Source organism: Leptinotarsa decemlineata, unplaced genomic scaffold (assembly GCF_025532065.1).
Source record: "Leptinotarsa decemlineata unplaced genomic scaffold, Ldec_3_MD MMD2_tig00026328_RagTag_RagTag, whole genome shotgun sequence".
Lineage (NCBI taxonomy): Eukaryota > Metazoa > Arthropoda > Insecta > Coleoptera > Chrysomelidae > Leptinotarsa > Leptinotarsa decemlineata.
In genome coordinates, this window is record NW_027412688.1 from 37,507,774 (window position 1) to 37,527,077 (window position 19,304).

The 19,304-nt window shown below is 36.2% G+C and overlaps 4 protein-coding genes across 13 annotated transcripts in view; 2 read left to right on the top strand and 2 right to left on the bottom strand.

Moving 5' to 3' along the window:
• The window catches only part of LOC111511532 (uncharacterized), a 28,830-nt gene extending 19,558 nt beyond the window's left edge, over positions 1–9,272 (bottom strand). For 3 of the 10 annotated variants that reach the window (XM_023167555.2, XM_023167557.2, XM_023167554.2), the window contains exons 1-2: positions 8,681–9,263; positions 8,314–8,625 (exon numbers count right to left, since the gene is read on the bottom strand). In XM_023167555.2, the coding sequence (XP_023023323.2) occupies positions 8,314–8,625; positions 8,681–8,876 (508 nt within the window). In that variant the 5' untranslated portion in view covers positions 8,877–9,263. Of the gene's footprint in view, positions 1–29; positions 221–1,131; positions 2,185–5,164; positions 5,954–8,313; positions 8,626–8,680 lie in introns of those variants that run through there. The other 7 variants (XM_023167559.2, XM_074182577.1, XM_074182575.1 and 4 more) reach the window with 7 other exon arrangements.
• A 654-nt stretch (positions 9,273–9,926) lies between these two features.
• On the bottom strand, positions 9,927–12,227 carry LOC111511531 (leucine-rich repeat protein 1). Its single transcript, XM_023167548.2, has one exon. The coding sequence runs from the start codon at positions 12,055–12,057 to the stop codon at positions 10,801–10,803; it is 1,257 nt and encodes a 418-aa protein (XP_023023316.2). The 5' UTR covers positions 12,058–12,227; the 3' UTR covers positions 9,927–10,800.
• A 697-nt stretch (positions 12,228–12,924) lies between these two features.
• Positions 12,925–13,933, top strand: EMC7 (ER membrane protein complex subunit 7). The gene is made up of 2 exons (XM_023167547.2): positions 12,925–13,386; positions 13,462–13,933. The coding sequence occupies exons 1-2, from the start codon at positions 12,954–12,956 to the stop codon at positions 13,758–13,760; spliced, it is 732 nt and encodes a 243-aa protein (XP_023023315.2). The 5' UTR covers positions 12,925–12,953; the 3' UTR covers positions 13,761–13,933.
• Positions 13,934–16,644: 2,711 nt separating this feature from the next.
• On the top strand, positions 16,645–17,745 carry LOC111511529 (inorganic pyrophosphatase). The gene has a single exon (XM_023167546.2). It carries the CDS (start codon positions 16,782–16,784, stop codon positions 17,652–17,654), a length of 873 nt encoding a protein of 290 aa, XP_023023314.2. The 5' UTR covers positions 16,645–16,781; the 3' UTR covers positions 17,655–17,745.
• Positions 17,746–19,304: the final 1,559 nt, after the last annotated feature.

Sequence of the window (19,304 nt, forward strand, 5' to 3'; positions counted from 1 at the left end):
TGGAATTACGTGTAAGGACACCGACTCACTTTGAAATGGTCTTCGCAGCAATACGAGTAGATTGGTAGGACGATTTCAGTGTTGCCCATTGCGCATTGCCAGGCCTGCCTCAAGTTAGGCTCTCTCGGAATAGGGAAGAAATGTTTATCCGGGGTCGAAGATACGGAGTTTTCGCATCTAGGAACTACGCAATATTTTCCGCTTTTATGTATCGCTCTGGCTGCAAAAAAGGTAAAGCAGAATCAGGATTGTTCGGTAGATATGCATGAGATAGTCAATCACTGTTAACATTCGTTATGATGTCGTAGGAATCTTTTCCCCACTTGATATTTTTCAGGGCCATTCCTTGATGGAATAAATCTATTAGGAGCTAACTCAAATAAAGCACACGTAGTTCAAACAAAAAGACGTAGAGAAACAAAAGAAATATCATTATAAATCAGTTTAATTGTGTGCCGTCAACTGTGAAAGCAGTCAAAGCAAACGCAGACGTCCGAGTTTATCTGAAGGAAAAAAAACTATTACATACAATGTGTGCGTGAACGCAATGAAAAGAAAAAATGTTGCATAACGACGTAGTTAATCTGTGTAGTTCACAGAATTCTCGAAACGTTTACAGAAATTTAAGGTAAATGTGTTTATGTATCTAAAGACACTGAAATTAGAGGAAAAAAACACAATTCAGCTTGATGATTGCACCAATATGCTATTCGTAGGAAATTCCATGTGTTCTCTTTCCGAAATTTAATCCCAACCTTAAAAAAAGTCGCAGTCGAAATAAGTTCCGATGAATCGATGCCCAAAATATCACGACGTGTTTTATTGCGCACTTTAAAGCAAATGAATATAGTTTTTGAACGTCACAGTAATTTCTGAGAATTTAGTGCTTACGATTTTGGGATAATAGTATAGTTGAATCTAGCTTTGGCTAAGTTATGTTACAGGTTAGATTTTGAATATAGAATAAGGAAATAACTTTTGCCTGATTTCTACTAAGTTTTTTATTTGGTTCGACCGAAACCGGTCGTAAAAAATCATATATATTCTATATTAAATATGAATTTCTACAAAATAGATAGGTCATCCATCGAATAAGTTAGGTTAGATTTTGTTTCATCAACAATTATATACCTGAGAAATAATGCAATAACGTAATGTGATGACTTCTTTTGTGCGAATGCCAATGTACACGAAAGAAGTTTGCTGTCCACGGACACTGGTCATAATTTACAGAACCACACAGTGTTAACATTGTTGAAATTTCATTCTTTTGAAAACAAAAACATTTCAAAAGCTTGACTTCCAATAGTAGAGTGTTAATGCCAGTTCTCAACCTCCCACACCACTTGACCTTGAATGCCGCCACACGACCTTGAGCCATGTGCACGTCATATGACATTGAGTGTTTGAAGATCGACCGTGACACTTGGCTTTGATCGTGGACCACGTCGTATGACCTTGTATGTGTAGATAGCTTCATCTTCAATCACAAATTATTCGAATAGGTGGTGAGTTTTGTTCCGAGGAGACAGTAAGAAGTATCTACCAATCCAAGAAGTGGAGAATGTGTTTGTTATTGTCATAGAAGAGAACATTGTTTATATTTTTTAAACCGTGATTTTACTTCATTTTGAAAACGGATAATTTGAAATGTGACATTGAAAACAATAATTTTTGATTAAGAGTAATTCATGATATTATAATAATCTTCCTCTCGAAGTGATGGGTCCATGTTTCATCCATTGTCATATATAGACGCAAAAATTCTGGTTTGTTATGTTTTAACATGGCTAAACACTGCTCAAAATCATCAAGACGTTCTTGTTTTTGGTCGAATGTGAGCTCGCTCGGCACCCACTTGAACAGCGCTTTCTCATAATCAAATGCTCATGCAATATAAATCTAACACGTTCTTTTGATATCTTTAAAATGTCAGCTAACTCACGCAACTTCACTTTTCGATCATTCAAAACGATTTTGTGTATTTTTAATGTTTTCTAGTAGTACTGCCTCATTTGGACGTCCACTGCGTTCTGCATCATCGGTGTATCTACGATCACATTTGAAGTCAGCGATGGCCGGGTATTGACAAACAGTAATCTCGACAGGGCTTTGCAGTCCAGAAATCTTGATTTACCTCGTCCGCTACCAGGAGACAAAACGCCGATTCCATTTCACTTCACTGCTGGTGAAGGTCATTTCCCCGCAAACAATCGACAACTAATAATCGACAGATGTATAGGCAATGTAACATACGATGTAACCCTGATAAAGTTGATACTATAGTTTAGGCAATGTGTGTTTTGCATAACGCCATAAAAGAATGCGATGGAGTTTTTACAAAACGCTAATACGAAAATGTGGTTGACGATTCCATTGCCCGATTACCACCACTTGGCCCAATCGAATGCAAAAAATATCAGGGAGTACCTAACCACGTATTTCGATGATTGTGCTTCTATCCCAAATCAGGATAGGTATTCGTGTAATGCATACATACCTACAACAATATAATATACAGAATGCCAGAAGAAATAGTAATGTTATAATTACAGTACAATTTTAGTAAAACATTTTATTTATTTGAATTTATTTTGTGGAAATCCTTTTCTCTGCCCACTTTCCCTCAAAACCATGTAAACTATCGAGTTAATTGTAAATAAATGTAGTAAATTGGTTACAACTTACCTTGGGCGTCAAATTTATCAGTAATTTTCTGCCAGGTCTGGTCAGGGGCACTTCTATTTCATTATTCAGCACGTTTAAAATCAAATAAACAAGGATATTTGACAACTTCTTCGCAAAATTGTATGTTGAAGTCAACATCATCCTGCATTTTTGAAAATGAACACGGAAAAACACGTGGCGAGGAACTGGCATGCCCCTTCTTGTAAGCCACGAGAGACGGTAGAGACGGGGCTAGGGCGAGAGGGCGACCGCACGCGAAATGTCACTTCTATGAACATTAGACCATTTGTTTACATAGTTCTGTGTGAATTGGGCCATCGTTTTGAATACAAACGATATCAGCGGTCGTGACTTGACCGTGACCGGCTCGTCTAGCAAGAATCGACTTTAATTATAATTTGGAACGTTTGGATCTCCGAATCGTTCAAACTCGTCCTGATTAAACACAAAATTCTGATCCTCATCAATTATTGGTACTCGATTCTTCAAATTCTCAGGAGGAACGACATATTTTTGCTGGTGAAATCGCCTTCCTGGACAACTAGTGTTACTTGATTTATGATGACAGAAAAAGTTGGGAGTTATTGAGAATATAACCTTTTTAATAAGATTCCAGGAAGGGTGTTGAAGGTAATTGGAAATGTGAGGTTGGTTACTTTCGGATATGAAAATGTAGAAATGAATATGAAGTCATATAATGAGATATTTGTATGAATAACGCTGCAACATTTATTTTTCGCGCATTCAAACTGTTTCAAAAACGATTGTATTATTTTCATATATTTTACATGCTCGCCAGGGTCGATGGAATGACCCAGTTTCGCGAAAAATAGTATCGATAATAATATAGGCTCAAAATTCCAACGAATTCGGAATCAGAACATCAATTTTACCCCCAATGTAGATTTTCGCTAAATAACATTCAGTTCTGATGAAACAAATCGTCTTACTTCTCATGGAAACACACCCGTATCATCAGTAATCATTGGAGTAGATTTCTTTTCGCATCAGAACATGAACCCGATTAAGAAATTCAGAATTTTGCACAAAAAAATTGCTTATAAGTAATTTGAATTTCAGTTCCACATAAATAATTTATTTTTTATTACGGCCTGGCCATGGGGATCGGCGGTCCGAACTTCGAAGCGGGGAGCGAGGCGACCATTCGTGCGGCACCGTTTGCAGGCCACGGGCAGTCACGTTCGCCACCGCGACCAATTGTCCGACAGCGAAATGTCTTTATCGAAATTATCTCGATATTGTTTAGAAAGTAATAGTTTTTTGGTTCAAGACCTAATATTTGGAAGAGATTGTGGAGTATATGATTTGAATAAGAATCGGGGTATAGATGGAGAATTACACAAGAAGTACGACAAATACAGATTATATCCAGAAAAACTTTTTGAGTATTCCAGAATGAGTATTGAAACCTTTGATTATATTTTTATGAATATTCAACTAGAATGGGGAATGTTCCTCCAGACGAAAATCAAGTAGTTTTCATAGAAGAGCTCTAAAACAACGCATTTTAAACTTATCATTTCAACCTTTCTCTTTCAAAAATTATTTAAATAATTAAAAAAAGAGGAATGAAATAATGCATTCAACATTTAAAGGGATTCGTTTCTATTTCGCCATTTGGCAACATCGGTTATAGCTAATAAAGGACAATGAATCTGTTAGTTGTATGAGACAAACAAAGATGACATATTTCAGAGGCGTGCTGTTCTGTTTAGTTATGTTCCGAGACATTCTGTGACATATGACATTTTGCGCACCTAACCTATCTTCCTCTATATAAATAAATAACAAAACAACTGTTGTTTATGTGGCTTGTGGAGGTGGTATTGAACTATAATTTATATTTTGCCTTAATTGTTGATTTATAAAGATAATTTACCTTTTTTAAAGTAGAATATCTAGGTACATATAAATTATTTCAACTTGATATAGGCGCTGTTGCCAATATGTGAATTAGAAACAAATCCTTTTAAAAATTACAACCCAACATTTGAAACATCAATTTGAATACTTTTCGAAAAGAATTTGAAAAACTCATGAATTAAACTCAACTTTATTTTGTTCAAACTTGCAATACTTAACCCAAAATGAAGAACATTCCCCATTGGAGAAAAAAGTTAATGCAAATAGAATTTTAAGTGCCACTAAAAAATTGTTTTGACATGAAGGTATGTACTTACCTATCTATACATATCCATCTATATTAATCTACTTTACGTATTCATTTATATGCCTATGTATATACTTAATTAGCTGATAATATTTTAGAGAATTACCTATAGTATCCATCAGTATGAACAACTTTTCCCAAGGCAGTAATGGTCGCAAACGGATTTTTTATAACTAAATTTATTTGGAACTATCTTTGCCCAAAATATCAGCTAATTAAATGTTACCCTGTATATTAATATTTCATGAAATAGAAACACTTTCAGATACTTAGTTATTTATTGTAGAAATCTAAATTTTATGACACTAATCTTTCGTACAACAAAAACAACTTCTAACTTGTAATTGACGGTAGAATGAATAATTAATTTTTAACTTTTTATTCAGTCTTTTTTGTTATTTTCAATCATCATGAATTATAATAATCACTTTTCGATGTTATATATGTAGGTATTCTATTCATTAATAAAGTTATCATGGTTTGGTTGAGTAGAGTAACCATAGCGCCTATAAGGTTCTCCGTTCATCGTGACATTTATTTCGTCTAAAAGAGCCTGGTTTATTTTATTTCTTAACCTTATTTTTTGGACAGTGGGTAGTTTTTCCATTTCCGGCAAAATGCTCATTAAAAAATGGTAGTCACCTGATTTTTTTTCACTGTCAACTGGTTTATTTTTAGACATATCGTTTTCTGAAAGTTTTACTTTTTTTTTCTCAATCTCTAAATACTGTGCCCGAATATCTTGTATATCTTGTCGCCTTTTTGAATTTTGGGAATTAGAAGTAAAGGGTTCAATGGATGAAGATGGACGAGAAGGCGACCTTACTTCATTTATAACTTCAATGGACATATCATCATTGTCTTCTTTATCGGTTATTACACTGTCTCCTTCATCAAAGTTTGATTCGGCAGCTAAAGGCATGTACTCATCTTTCAAAAATCCTAATAGCGTGAAGTATTTCCAGGCTGGTTCATAATTTGAGGACGAATCACCTGACCGGGGTTTAGGTATTTTCTTTAACTCTTTACTATATGTGCCCCTCAGGTTATTCCATTTCTTTTTGAGATCACCAACTGGAAAAAATGGTTTGATTAAACCTCAATATTTAAGTAAGGATATTAATAAACAAAAATAATGAAGATAGTAAATGTGTAGGTGCACAAAGAAAAAATATTTTATGTTTCAGATTTCTCTCCGTTGGGATGACTTTTAAATCTCTGGCTTAGTCATACTCTCTAGACCGAAGCACAGTCGCCAAAACGATATATCAAACTTTTGGAAAAGTTGGTTTTTCAGCATTTGTCACCAAAATCAACAAGTGAAGATTTAAGGAAAATTTCAGTTATAAATCAAGTAAGGTTACCTTCTCGTGCATCTTCAGCTGTTAAACCCTCTACCTCTAACTCCCAAAATTCAAAAAGGCGACAAGATATACAAGATATTCGGGCACAGTATTTAGAGATTGGGAAAAAAAACTAAAACTTTTAGAAAACGATATGTCTAAAACTACACCAGTTGACTGTGAAAAAAATCAGATGACTACTATTTCATATATTGCCGGAATCCAAAAAATAAGGTTGAGAAATAAAATAAACCAGGCAGATGGCGCACCTAAAAAAATACCACAAAAGCCAACCTATGGATATATTGCCGGCAAAACAAGCGTAAACAATAACAATCCAAACAGTGGACCCATAACCTATAATAATCCAAACGACAACAATGATAATTTCGTGGAAGTCAAATATAAAAAACGAAACAAACAAAATAGAGTATACAAAAAGAATATTGGCGATGATATTTCCAAGTTCTCAGGACCAGAGCGAAAAGTATGGCTTTATTTATACAGAGTGGAGAGGGCTGCGATAGAAGAAAAGATAAAAGACTATATCACCAATGAATCAGGTTATAATAATGAAGTAAATGTGAAAGAGATCCCAACCACAGAAGATCGACTACGAAGATATGTAGTGACAGCACCACTATCGAAAAAGGATGAAATGTACAAACCGGACTTCTGGCCAAGCGGAATAGGTATTAGAAGATTTGATTTCACAAAACAAAGATTTTCTGAACCAACTAGGTAGAGATTTTTTATAGAAAATGAAACACAGGAGGCCCGGCAGAGCAATGTTCTGTTGAATCTGGAACCGTATGATTCAAAAGAATATTTTGAAGTGAATCACTAAAATTATTGTTTTTTATTTTGACGTTGATGATTGAAAAGAACAAAGACTGATTGAAAAGTTAGAAATTCATTATTCATTCTACCGTCAATATCAAGTTAGAAGTTGTTTTTTGTTTTAGTTGCACGAAAAATTACTGTCACATAATTTAGATTATTGCAATAAATAACATAAGTATCTGAAAGTGTTTTTATTTCATGAAATATTAATATACAGGGTAACATTTAATTAGCTGTTCCAAATAAATTTAGTTATACTTAAAAAATTCATTTGCGACCATTACTTTTTTGGGAAAAGTTGTTTATACTGATGGATACTATAGGTAATTCTCCAAAATATGATCAGCTAATTAAATATATACATAGGTATATAAATAAATACATAATGTAGATTAACATAGATAGATATGTATAAATAGGTAAGTACATACCTTAATGTGAAAAACAATTTTTCAGCGGCACTTAAAATTCTAATTGCATCAACTTTTTTCTCCAATTCTGGTTGAATATTCATAAGAAAATAATCGAAGGTTTCAATACTCTTTCTGGTATACTCAAACAATTTTACTGGATATAATCTGTATTTCTTGTACTTCTTGTGGAATTCTCCATCTATACCCCGATTCTTATTCAATTCATATACTCCGCAATCTCTTCAAAATATTAGGTCCTGAACCAAAAAACTATTACTTTCTAAGCAATATTGAGATAATTTCGATAAAGACATTTCGCTGTCGGACAACTGGTCGTGGCGGCGAACGTGACTGTCCGAGGCCTGCAAACGGTGCCGCGCGAATGGTCGCCTCGGCCCCCCGCTTGACGTTCGCACCGCCGATCCCCGTGGCCGGGCCGTAAGTTGAACAATTGTGTATGTATCCTGTGATTATTGATGAAATTATATATAATTAGTGTTTCAAATAACCATTAGAAGTGTTATTTCATGTGTGGATTAAGTTGAGTGTATTTTTAAACTGAATTGTATTTTCTATATTTTTACTTCCAGTGATATTGCCAGCAAATAAAAAACAATCTAGTAGAGCAGTGATGTTTTATCAAAACGTGTTCCATAAAAAGGGATTTTTTTGTCAAAATTATTTTTTAAAGCTCAAAAAAAGGTGGCATGAAAATGTCACGCAAGTAACAGTAATGCCTTATATTTCCTCACAGAAAAACTCCCAATTAACAAACAATAAAAACTTCCAACGATTTCATTCCCCTGTCAAATACATATTGCTTGGAAAAACTCACCTTTCTTGGCTTCTTCGGAGGGCCCTGGCTTGGGATTTTCATTACTATCTTCCTCCTGTCCTAATGCTTCCGAGCTGATACTCGCCTCGTTATTGTCAAGTTCGTCTTTGACACTGTCGATATCGACCTCTTCCATTTTGATTTCAGTCCGAAGGAAGTCTGTATCCTCCGGCAAAATCTCTGGTACATCGTGATAGTTTTCCTCTTTCTCTGTTACTCCTGATTCTATTAGTTTGTCTATCAAATCGTCTGACAGGCTTTCTCTGTCATCGGGCTCCACTTTGGGTTTCACATCCTCTACGGGATCTGAAACTGGAGAATCACAATAATAATAACGTCGCCCAAGTGGGGAGAGAACTGTAATTACCGTTTGTTCGGCATTCGCCCCGTGGCAATCCTAACCTATCACTGGGGCGGTGCGCGCAGTCTTTTTCACTAGTAGAGTTTTCTTTACACGTTTCACACTCGACGAAGGAGTCCTCAGCTTCTATAGGTTCTTCTTTCACTATTTCTGTTTTGATATCGACTCGGACGATTTCGGGAATTACGTTCTTATCCTCCATTTCAATTCTCTATATTAGTATATTAGTTAGTTGCACATCAACACGAAAAAACACAAATATCACACAAACAGAAATTCTTCAACTACAGGAAAAATTAATTTTCTCCTAGCTTGACTTTTGTCTGTAAAGCACGCCATCTGCCATCTGGGCAGTGGAAGGTGGAAGTCCGAACTGATGAAATACGTCATCTGGTTCCGTTTTTTACCCAGAATTTAGGTTCACTGGTGCTGGTTGTGGAATGATCCAAATTATTTTATTCAGCACATTTACCGTCAACCAACGGCAATGAAATATTTTTCAAATGAACCATTCAGTAAAATTTCTACTAAATGCGTATTGTGCATTGATGACTTAGCTTACTTGTTACTTGACAGTAATGTTGTAACCATGTCAATTGGCAAGATCCTAAACTCAACAGAAACAGAAACCAATGGAAACACGCTAACGTATCGAATGAATGCCAGTTTCAGGGATATTTCATAGGAAAAAAATGTCAGAAAATTTTAACGCCATTTTTTGACGTCATTGGTGTAAAAGAGCGATACCTTTGAACTAATGTAGGATACATTTTTTTTATATATTTGGAAAATATATGATTGGAAGTGGAGGAACTAGGTTGAAGGTAATCAGAGGCGACATAAGGCGTGGGTGGTGGCCCACGGCTTTGCGGTGCAATGGGTAAAGGTGCAAAGGGATGACACAATTGACCCTTTTTTTATAGTTATATAAAAATTTTGATATCAATACTAGAGGTGAAAACCGTAATCTTTCTCACATGTAATTTCTTCACCCCTTTTTATCAGAGTATGAGTTCCGGTGCCACATAAAAAAATTACAACCTCAACCAAAACAAGCACTTTTCCCAAACACCAGAACTGCAATATACTTCTTGACGCGCGTTTCGCCAACCAGGTTGGGTCTTCAGAAGATGAAGAAAGCATGGGAAATATGCTCATTCTGGATTTATTCCAAGCCAGTTTTCAGTCTTACTTTTCATTGAGGTCATTCAATTGCAAATAGAATGTCAATCAACAATGCAAAACTACAATATTATATTCAAATCAACTATATTATTATTTCATGAAAGAACGTTGCTTATATAAAATATCTTGAGGGATACATCAGTTATATGGAATATAAGTAAACATCATTTAGAGTTGTCTAGGATTATAAAAATACTTATATAGAAATATTTCCTATTCAAAGTAGTAATCAACAGTAGTGTATTGTTCCCACCCAGATTGAATAATTACCGCCAAAAGTTATCTGCTCTCACTCAGAGCGAATAATTTTTGGCGGGAATGACAGATCCGGTATGTATAAGATTAGTGCGAACAAACAACAGAATCTTTATATTTGTTAAGTCAGTTTCTCTGAGTTACCCATTATATATTTCCAGGGAAAACTTTATTTCAATAACGAACATCTGTAATGTGCAAATCACTTTGGCAAATGGAGTACCATTTACCATTTCCTAGTCTACAATTATTTTACAATTTTATTAAACATAAAAATATCAAAAACCTTAGTGAAATATCACGAAATTTATATTTTAGCAGTAATAGTAAGTTATGCATTTGTCCAGGAAGGAGTGATCTGCATTGCATTTCATTGCTGCAAAATTCAGGGATTTTAGAATCATCTTTCAAAATTCCAATCCTAGAATCGAAGACTAATGAACTGCACGAAAAACCGGACACTTTATGAAAGTCACCTGTGGGCTGATAGACCTGTGAAGCGTAGGCCAACGCTGTATCAAATTGAAAACTCTTCTTCTTCTTTATTACACAGTCATCCTTTGAAAGTCATCTAGCCACTGAATAATTTCTACAAAATCACAACTCAAAACAACATCAAAACTTCCTTTAAACAAACCAACAAAACCACAACTACACTACCCCTATCAGTTCAAATCAACCGCGTCCTACCTCACAATAGGATGCCTCGTCCTAGTCTGCAAAGCAAAATTATAGCACTTCAAAGAACAAAAGTAACAGTCTATAGGCACAAACATCTTCTCCCCCACCGAAGTACTCACGCTTTCAGCGATTGTCGTCAGCATTAGATTGTGCGAGCTCTTGACAAAAACTTCAAGACACGCCTTACCGCACACACAAAACCCAGCGTCGTCCAAGTAGTTTATCACAGTGACAGGTAGCGAGCCTGGAGGGTAGGGCAGACGAGCCCCTAGAACTTTCCTAGAAGCGTATTCCTTGAGAGAGCACACTCTCAGCGGAGAGGACACATCTGCAGGCCTGTGTGGCACATGCTGCAAGAAATTGTTGTGCGAAACATCGATTGACTGGAGGCGCAACTTCTTCAAGCTGCCGGGCAAAGACTTAATGCTGTTATTAGATGCGGAGAAGATTTTGAGATTGCTCATGCTACCTAGACTAGTGGGCAAGGCTTGCAAGGAGTTGTAGTTCAAGTTCAGCGTTTGGAGCTGGTGCAACTTGCGAATTTGGTTGGGCAGGACGACAAGTTCGTTGTGGCTGAGGTTCAACAGCACAAGAGACTTGGCCAGGTTCCCCCGCATCCAGCTCCACTGCCTGAAAGTGGCTTTGTGCAGCCGGTTGGCCGAGAGGTTCAATTCTTTCAAGTTCGGCAGAATGTTCAGTTCTTCCGGAACGAACTCGATGCAGTTGGAGCTCAAGTCGAGGACTCTTAGCTTGGTCAAATGGAAGATTCCTACGTCTACGCTGCAACGGCCTATGTCGTTGATATGCAGCTCCTCGAGGGTTCTTGGGAACCCTTTGGAGGGGTAGTCGGAGCGTTTTGTGATGATCAGCTTTCTAGGGGCCATGTCTTGGGCTCTCACCGGAGTGACTGCCAAGCTAGACACGGTAAGCTCCTTGCTAGTCACCTTGTTCTCTAGGACTCGCTTGAAGAGGTGCAGAAAGCCTTTCAGTTGAATAGCGTCGCAGGAGATGTATAAGTCGTGCTCCGGGATCTTGAACTGTACTGTGCACTTTCCTTCGCTAGCAAACTTTGTTAGAACTTGTTTGATGTTGCCTTTCAGGTTGTATTTGGTGCCGTTCTTATTATGGCCATTGAAGAGGATGATGCAGAAATCGCCCGAGTTCGGGTTCTTGCAGAGCGCCAAAGTTGATTTGACATGTTTTTTGGGTTTATTGATCGGCAGCTGGCGGTTTCCCACTGATACATTGCAAACGATTTTCATTGTATACGGGAATGAATCTTTGTTCGCATTTGTTGATCAAATGAAGTTATAATGAATAAACTATAAACCACCATTTGTTGATTATCTGAGGTATAAACACTACAAACACAATCCGAAATCTATGAGAACTGAAAATTCTGAAAGATGTAATTTACAGAAATCTGTTTGATCATAGTCTTCTTCTTCTCTTTTTTTTTGTCTTTGTTTCCCGTTACGGCGCCAGATTTTGATCATAATCATACATAATACTTTTCGGTCATTGTCTATCAATAACATTCTAGAGACAGCGACCAGCTACATATTATTGCTTTATATATGTTTTTACAATTTATAGTACCTGAATAGTGCCTGAGTTTTACCTAGCCAATTAATTTTTCTCTTGATGATTTATATGCATTTTTTGTGTATATTTGATAGGTATGAGAATGGATCGTTGAGTTAATTTCATACCGCTAAGTGATTAGGGTGTCCCTATTTTAACTTTTTTTTATTTCTTCATTTCAGCGCATTACTCAGTTACAAAATTTTCGATGAGTTGTATCTGGGAGAGGGAAGCGTTCATTGTTTCCATTATTATATAAGTAAGAGACTGATAAATACTAAGTCAAAATGGAGTACTTTGCTGACTTGAATGAAAAAACTTTATAATATTGTAAAATTGATGAGTAAGGGCATACAATACTTTTACAATCGAGAACTGCAAGAAATCACAGCGATTTGCAAAAAACAGCTGACATAACTTTTTCGTATCTTCGTACGGCTAGTTATAATATGTACACATGGGGTCATCTGCCCAAGACAGCTGCAGTTTCTAATACATTGTTTTGTCACTAGTGTCACTTGTCACTCTCCATGTCACTGTCACCTATCAGTCTTGTTGTCTTGTCCCGTGCTGTATGTTGTGTCATTGTCAACAAACGACAATGGATTACTTCAATTCCTTGCTGATTTTCTTCGTACTCCTCAATATCTCCCTCACGGGGGCCCAACCTAGCGCCGAAGACGAGACCGACCCCACCAGATACACGATAGAAGGCAGAGCCTTCGCCCTCTCCGACTACCAATCGAGCCAGCCTAACTGGCAAGCCAACACTAGAGTCCACGTGAACGGGGGCGAATTTATCGGGTTCGTACGAAAGGATGGCTCTTTCGCCGTCTACAATGTCCCCGCCGGCTCGCACGTCGTGGAGGTGCTCAACCCGGAGTACGTTTTCGAGCCAGCGAGAGTCGAGATCAACTCGAAAGGAAAGTTCAGGGCGAGGAAAGTGAACCACATCAAGACTTCAGAGGTGGTCATGGTGCCTTATCCGCTGAGGATGAAAGCGTTGGGTGAGTGATTCGTTGTAGCCATGATGAATTTATGCCTTGCACTGTATGTGAATTTGATAACTTTACATTCCCCAGGCAAAACGAGATACTTCCAAATACGAGAACAGTGGAGGATCACCGACATTCTCTTCAACCCGATGATCATGATGATGGTGCTGCCGCTGTTCCTCATCATGGTCCTGCCCAAGATGATGAATGATCCGGACACCAAGAAAGAAATGGAGCAGATCCAGAATATGGCCAAGTTTGAGCTGCCGGAAATGTCAGATATGGTTTCCAATTTCCTGGCAGGGTCTTCTCATAGCGAGAAGAGCGACAAAGTGCCGGCTGCTAGCAAAAGGAACCTGAAGGCGAGGAAAAGGGTAGATAAATAATTAACGGTGAAGCGAACTTGGTGGAAAAAGTAGTGTAATGGTCATTGAGAGTGGTGCGTTGAATGGTTAATTTATTTAGGAGGAACATGGAGTTTGTGGTGTCCCAGCTCCTGGCAGAGTTAAATTGCCTTTCGAAGGCACTAAGACTGCTGTTTTCAAGCAATTTTCACTGACTACATAGTTGAGTACTTTAACTGTTACTGTTTTTAACCAATTTTGTTCGGGTTTCGTTGCTGATGGGAATTGGAAATATTTTTTCTATTGGAAATAAAGATGATCCTGCAGAACAAACTTATCGAAAATATTCCATTCGATATCTTTCAGAATAATTGCCAGACCATGTAAGTGATGAAAAAATTACAAAACTTGGTATGCAGAATAGAAATGTATTTTGTATAATTGGGATTTGTTTGATCAGTATGTAATACATTATATAATATTCCTTGATGTTCTCTGGGCTTATACCTTACAATTGTTATAGATCAATAGAGAATCAGCTCAAGTGTAGTTAAGGATACACTGGAAAGTTCACAGTCAAAAGGAATACACACATTTCCAAAACAGGCATATTTGACAGTAATTTTTTATCGTGTTTTATATAGGGAATTGGTTTTTCATCCTAAATGTTAGCCACTCTGAAAAAGTAAAGCATTTAAAATTTCTAGTGAACCTTTATTGTGAGATTTTTACTGAACAGTTTACAAACCTGCAACCCATGTTTCGCCATTCAATATCTTTGTCAGGTAAGTTCATAATGATTAGATTCTACACATGACCTTCTACCTACTTATTGACTAATAATTCCACCAAAGTTTATGTATGAACTAATCAATTATTAAAAAAAATACCAATCTATCAAATGGGCATGTGAATCACATTCAATAAACTACTGTGTTCTTATATTCCTTTGGGAAAAATTCTTCAAGTTTGGCCAATATGTAGTTTTGGTCGACAATGAAGTTTTGTAATGACGAAGAACGAAACTTCATTGTCTGATAGATCAGGAGTATATGATTTAACTTGTGATGCTTGGCCAAAATGTGAGAACTTTTCCCAATGAGTAAAAGAACATAGAAGTAGTTTCTTGAATGTGAAGAGAAAAAACACATTTTCCAACTATATTTTGATAGAGGAGCATGAATGCAATAACGACTATGAATATTACATTTTGAAGAGGAACGTTTGAAAATCAATCTTTTGGAATGTTTAGGAATTAATAGATTTGAAAATTCGGAAAACTTACTGAATGACCAAATGTAATTGAATTCTTCCTTTCTCTTAAATCTGTTTTTTTCTGTTCATTTAATTAGCTTATATGTAAACTCTGGTAAAATTATTAGTGTAACATGTGACTCGAATATGTTATATATTGAAATTTCATTTAATCTAATACATCAACTTACTAATTGGACTCGAAGATAAACATTTGTGGGGATAAACCCCAACATGGTAGTAAATTTTCGGGGTAAACTTTCTATTTGCCCTTCATTACACTCGAACAGATTCTCTCTTGATCTACATTTATATATTTTTCATATCGTGGAAGGTAAAATACTGAGAAAACATCAAGGAACATTAAGTCCTTCACAAATGCCAAAAAATTCAGTATACAATATTATTTATTGGTACTGCTTGTTTTGGAGTTTTTATTGGTACTTCTGAAATGTGACAGCTGTTGTCATAAAATTATTGTATTGTGTCTAATCATAGACACACAAAACATTGGTGGTGTAATAAATAACCTTGGCATTGAGGAATTATATCTACACTACTATATAGGAAAGATGTATTTATATCCATATTGTTTTTATAATTTGTATTGTAATTTTCTGTTTTGCATTGTTTTTGTTGATTTTCGGTAGATTTCACTGAATGAATTCGTTAAACCATTTTTCGCAACGTTTGACTTTTGTTGGAATATTGATTTTTGAATAAATGAATATAAAAACTGATCGAATATGCTTTATCAAGATGTTGGACTGTTGAAAACATTTGGATTACCCCTGTCTAACCATACTTTGTGAAACAAAATGAATAACTGATTTAAAATTGAAAAGAATTAATGCAGACTACAAGAAAGATATTACCAACAATAAAAAAAGTCAGTCAATAAAAACCATTGATAAAATTCACAATTACTCTGAAAATATACTTATTCAAGAAACACTTTATTGGGAGATTTTCACTAAACAGTTTTGCGAAAACGCAACACGTGTTTCGTTCGCCATACAATGGTTTTAGGTACGTAAAGACACGTTTTTGGCTTTTGCAAGATCTTTCTGTTGCAAGTATGGCTTGCGGTACGTTACAGCTTTTCAGTGGCATTTTGACGAATTCGAAAGAAAAAATTGAGGACACCACTATTTCCAGAATAAAAAAATTGCAACTTTTTAGCCTTTTATGCACAATGTAAACTATAGAAAAACACAATTATTCGTTTATATCACCTTCACATCTCATTTCACCTTCTTTAACACTTGTCAGTTCAATAATCAAAATAAAACCCTACAACGTTGGAATATCACCAGAAAACAAAATTATTGTTTATAGGGATATAGGGAAAACGCTAATTGTTTAGGTGAAAGTATCAAAGAAGGTGAAATGACTTCTGGTGGTGATTTGGTGAATGAATACTTGTTATTCTACAGTTTGTAGTGTGCAAAAAAAAGGCTGAAAATTTTTGAAACTTTCGAGGGCTGTAACTCTGTAAATGAGAGAGATCACCAATTTTTTATTATGGATTCATATTCTACACGTCAAAATACGGTATTACACTTTTTTTTCATGATCAGCGGTTGCAATCCATCCAAAATTTAGCCAAAAACCGACTCAAACTCCAATACCGTGACCGTAATAATAGACACGGCCATTTATTATTTTTGCCATCTGTATCTTTGAGTAGGTATATCACAAATATTTTGAACTTTGAACAATTCCGATAAAAAATCGTAATGGTGTTGTCGCCAAGCGGAGTAGTCAGTCTTCAACTGCACCACGTGGAAACTGCGAAATATCTCAATAATGGCTTATTCCATAACAGAAAGAGGCGCTCCCTATTCACCAGATTACAGAGTCTACTTCGTAAACCACGACGGTCCAATCTCACCTTGGCACGACATCCCCTTGCACGCGAATCCCCAGAATAACACCTTCAACATGGTGATCGAGATCCCCAGGTGGTCGAACGCCAAAATGGAAATCTCTCGGGAAGAACCTCTGAACCCGATCAAGCAGGACATCAAGAAAGATATGCCGAGATTCGTCAAGAACTGTTTTCCTTATCACGGATACATCTGGAACTACGGAGCCCTGCCGCAGACTTGGGAAGACCCAGGGCACGTCGACAGCTTCACCAAGTGCAAGGGGGACAACGACCCCTTGGACATAATTGAAATCGGACAGAGGATTGCGAGACTAGGGGAAGTAGTGGAGGTCAAGGTCCTGGGGGCCATAGCTTTAATTGATGAAGGTGAGACAGACTGGAAGGTCATTGCTATTAACGTGAGGGATCCCCTCGCTGAGAAACTCCACGACATGTCTGATGTGGATGCCTATTGTCCAGGGCTGCTCAAAGCGACCATTGACTGGTTCAGGATTTATAAAATGCCAGACGGTAAACCAGCTAATCAGTTTGCTTTCGATGGGCAGGCTAAACCTGCTGCATTTGCTCGTAAGATAATCGAAGAAGCTCACCAGTTTTGGGGCCAGCTTTTCACCACTCCCACTAAGAACATTTCTTGCATCAACACCACGTTAGAAGGGAACGAGTTGAAAATCAGTGATGGCAATGCATGGAAGCTGTTGGAGAACACCCAGTGTTACATGCCGCCGTGGCCAATTCCAGATGAGGTGGACATGATTCATTACGTGAAAGGTTGGGATTGTAAATTGTGATAATTGTTATTGTTTTTTTAGTTTTTGCTACCTGCCTACTGTGATACTGCTTTTCAAGAGATTCAAATTGTAAAAAATTCGTTGAGTAATTTGTATTTGTTTCAGTTTGAATACTCCTTTCCTCATTTGTCTAAAAACTTCCATGATGATAAAAACTATTCTTTGATAGTTTTGGCATTTGACCCCCAAACAGATTTTCATACTGACAAAATTGAATTACCAGTTTCAATCATTCGGGATGTTGAGGAGTGAAATGAAAATATTTTTGAGATAAAAGCCATCCTCTGTTTTCTGGCATTGAGAGTCATTCAAATCATCACTAATAACTTTGTTGCACCACAGGGAAGTGTCTTGGGTCCTTTATTACTCCTAGGCTATATCAATGATATACAATACTAAAAATGTGATTTCCTCAATCTATTCACAGATGACACGTTACTGTCAATCTCAGGCAATGATCTGCTTGGTACTATCAACAAAATGAACGATTCTCTATGAAAACTACAAATATATTTCAACATTAACAAAATGAAACTCAACATAACAAAATGTAAGACAATGATCCTAACCACTCTTTAAATACAAAAACATTAACTCAAACCAACTCAATAAGGCAATAAATACTAAAAAAATTGAAATAGTGAAGCAGTTTAAATATCTTTAATCCATACTTGATAATAGCCTGTTATTGCATAAATATTTTTCCTACATAATTAAAAAATTAGTAAGAAACTTTACTTCTTCTCTCGAATTTCCCATTGTCTTTCAACATACTCCAAAATTACAGTATATAACACCATTACCCAGCCTAACTTTGGTTATTGTGGTAGCTTACTTTACTCCATTGATTCGAATAAAATTTCACAACTTCAAAAGCTGCAAAATCGCGGTATAAGAATAATACTGATCTGTGACTGAAGTGTAATCGTTTTATACCAGCATTGCAGCGATGTTAGATTGTTTGCAGTTGGTATCAGTGAAATATCTAGTTTATAAATTATCAATGATTTTTATTTACAAGATATTTTACAAGTTACTTCCAGATTATCTAAGGGAATTTACTAAGCTTGACTCCCAAATACACAACTATACTACTAGAGGAAATATTATGTTTCATCTCCGTAATTTGAAAATGACAAACTTAATGAAATCGTTATTCTATAAAGGTCTTGATGAGTTCAGTGTGCTATCACAAGACATCAAGGAATCTAATACCAACTATTTATGTATTCAAAACAAGGATCAGTAAACGTATCCAGTCAGTATAAATCTCCAGAATTTATTTCAACAAACTCAATCCTGTTCACATGAATTTATAAACTTTACATTATTTTATTTATAGTATTCGTCTATATATTGTTAGGAATCACACGTTAAAAGGTAAGACCTCGTTAGTCCTTAGCTCGCACAAGATTCTCAACTTCTAAGGCGACAGCTGATTAACGGAAAAACATATTTTGAACAGATTTTTTTAGTATTACTGTTAGTCTAAAAACATATTTTTCTTACTACTTCATATTAGGACATGTCCTACTAAATGTATAAAGTTCTTTCTTCTTCTTTTTCATGATTAGAAAATACTAAAGACTTTAGAAATCACAAATAGTGAAATATGATTTTTGTAGTCGCTTTTTTCAAACCGTTTCAATT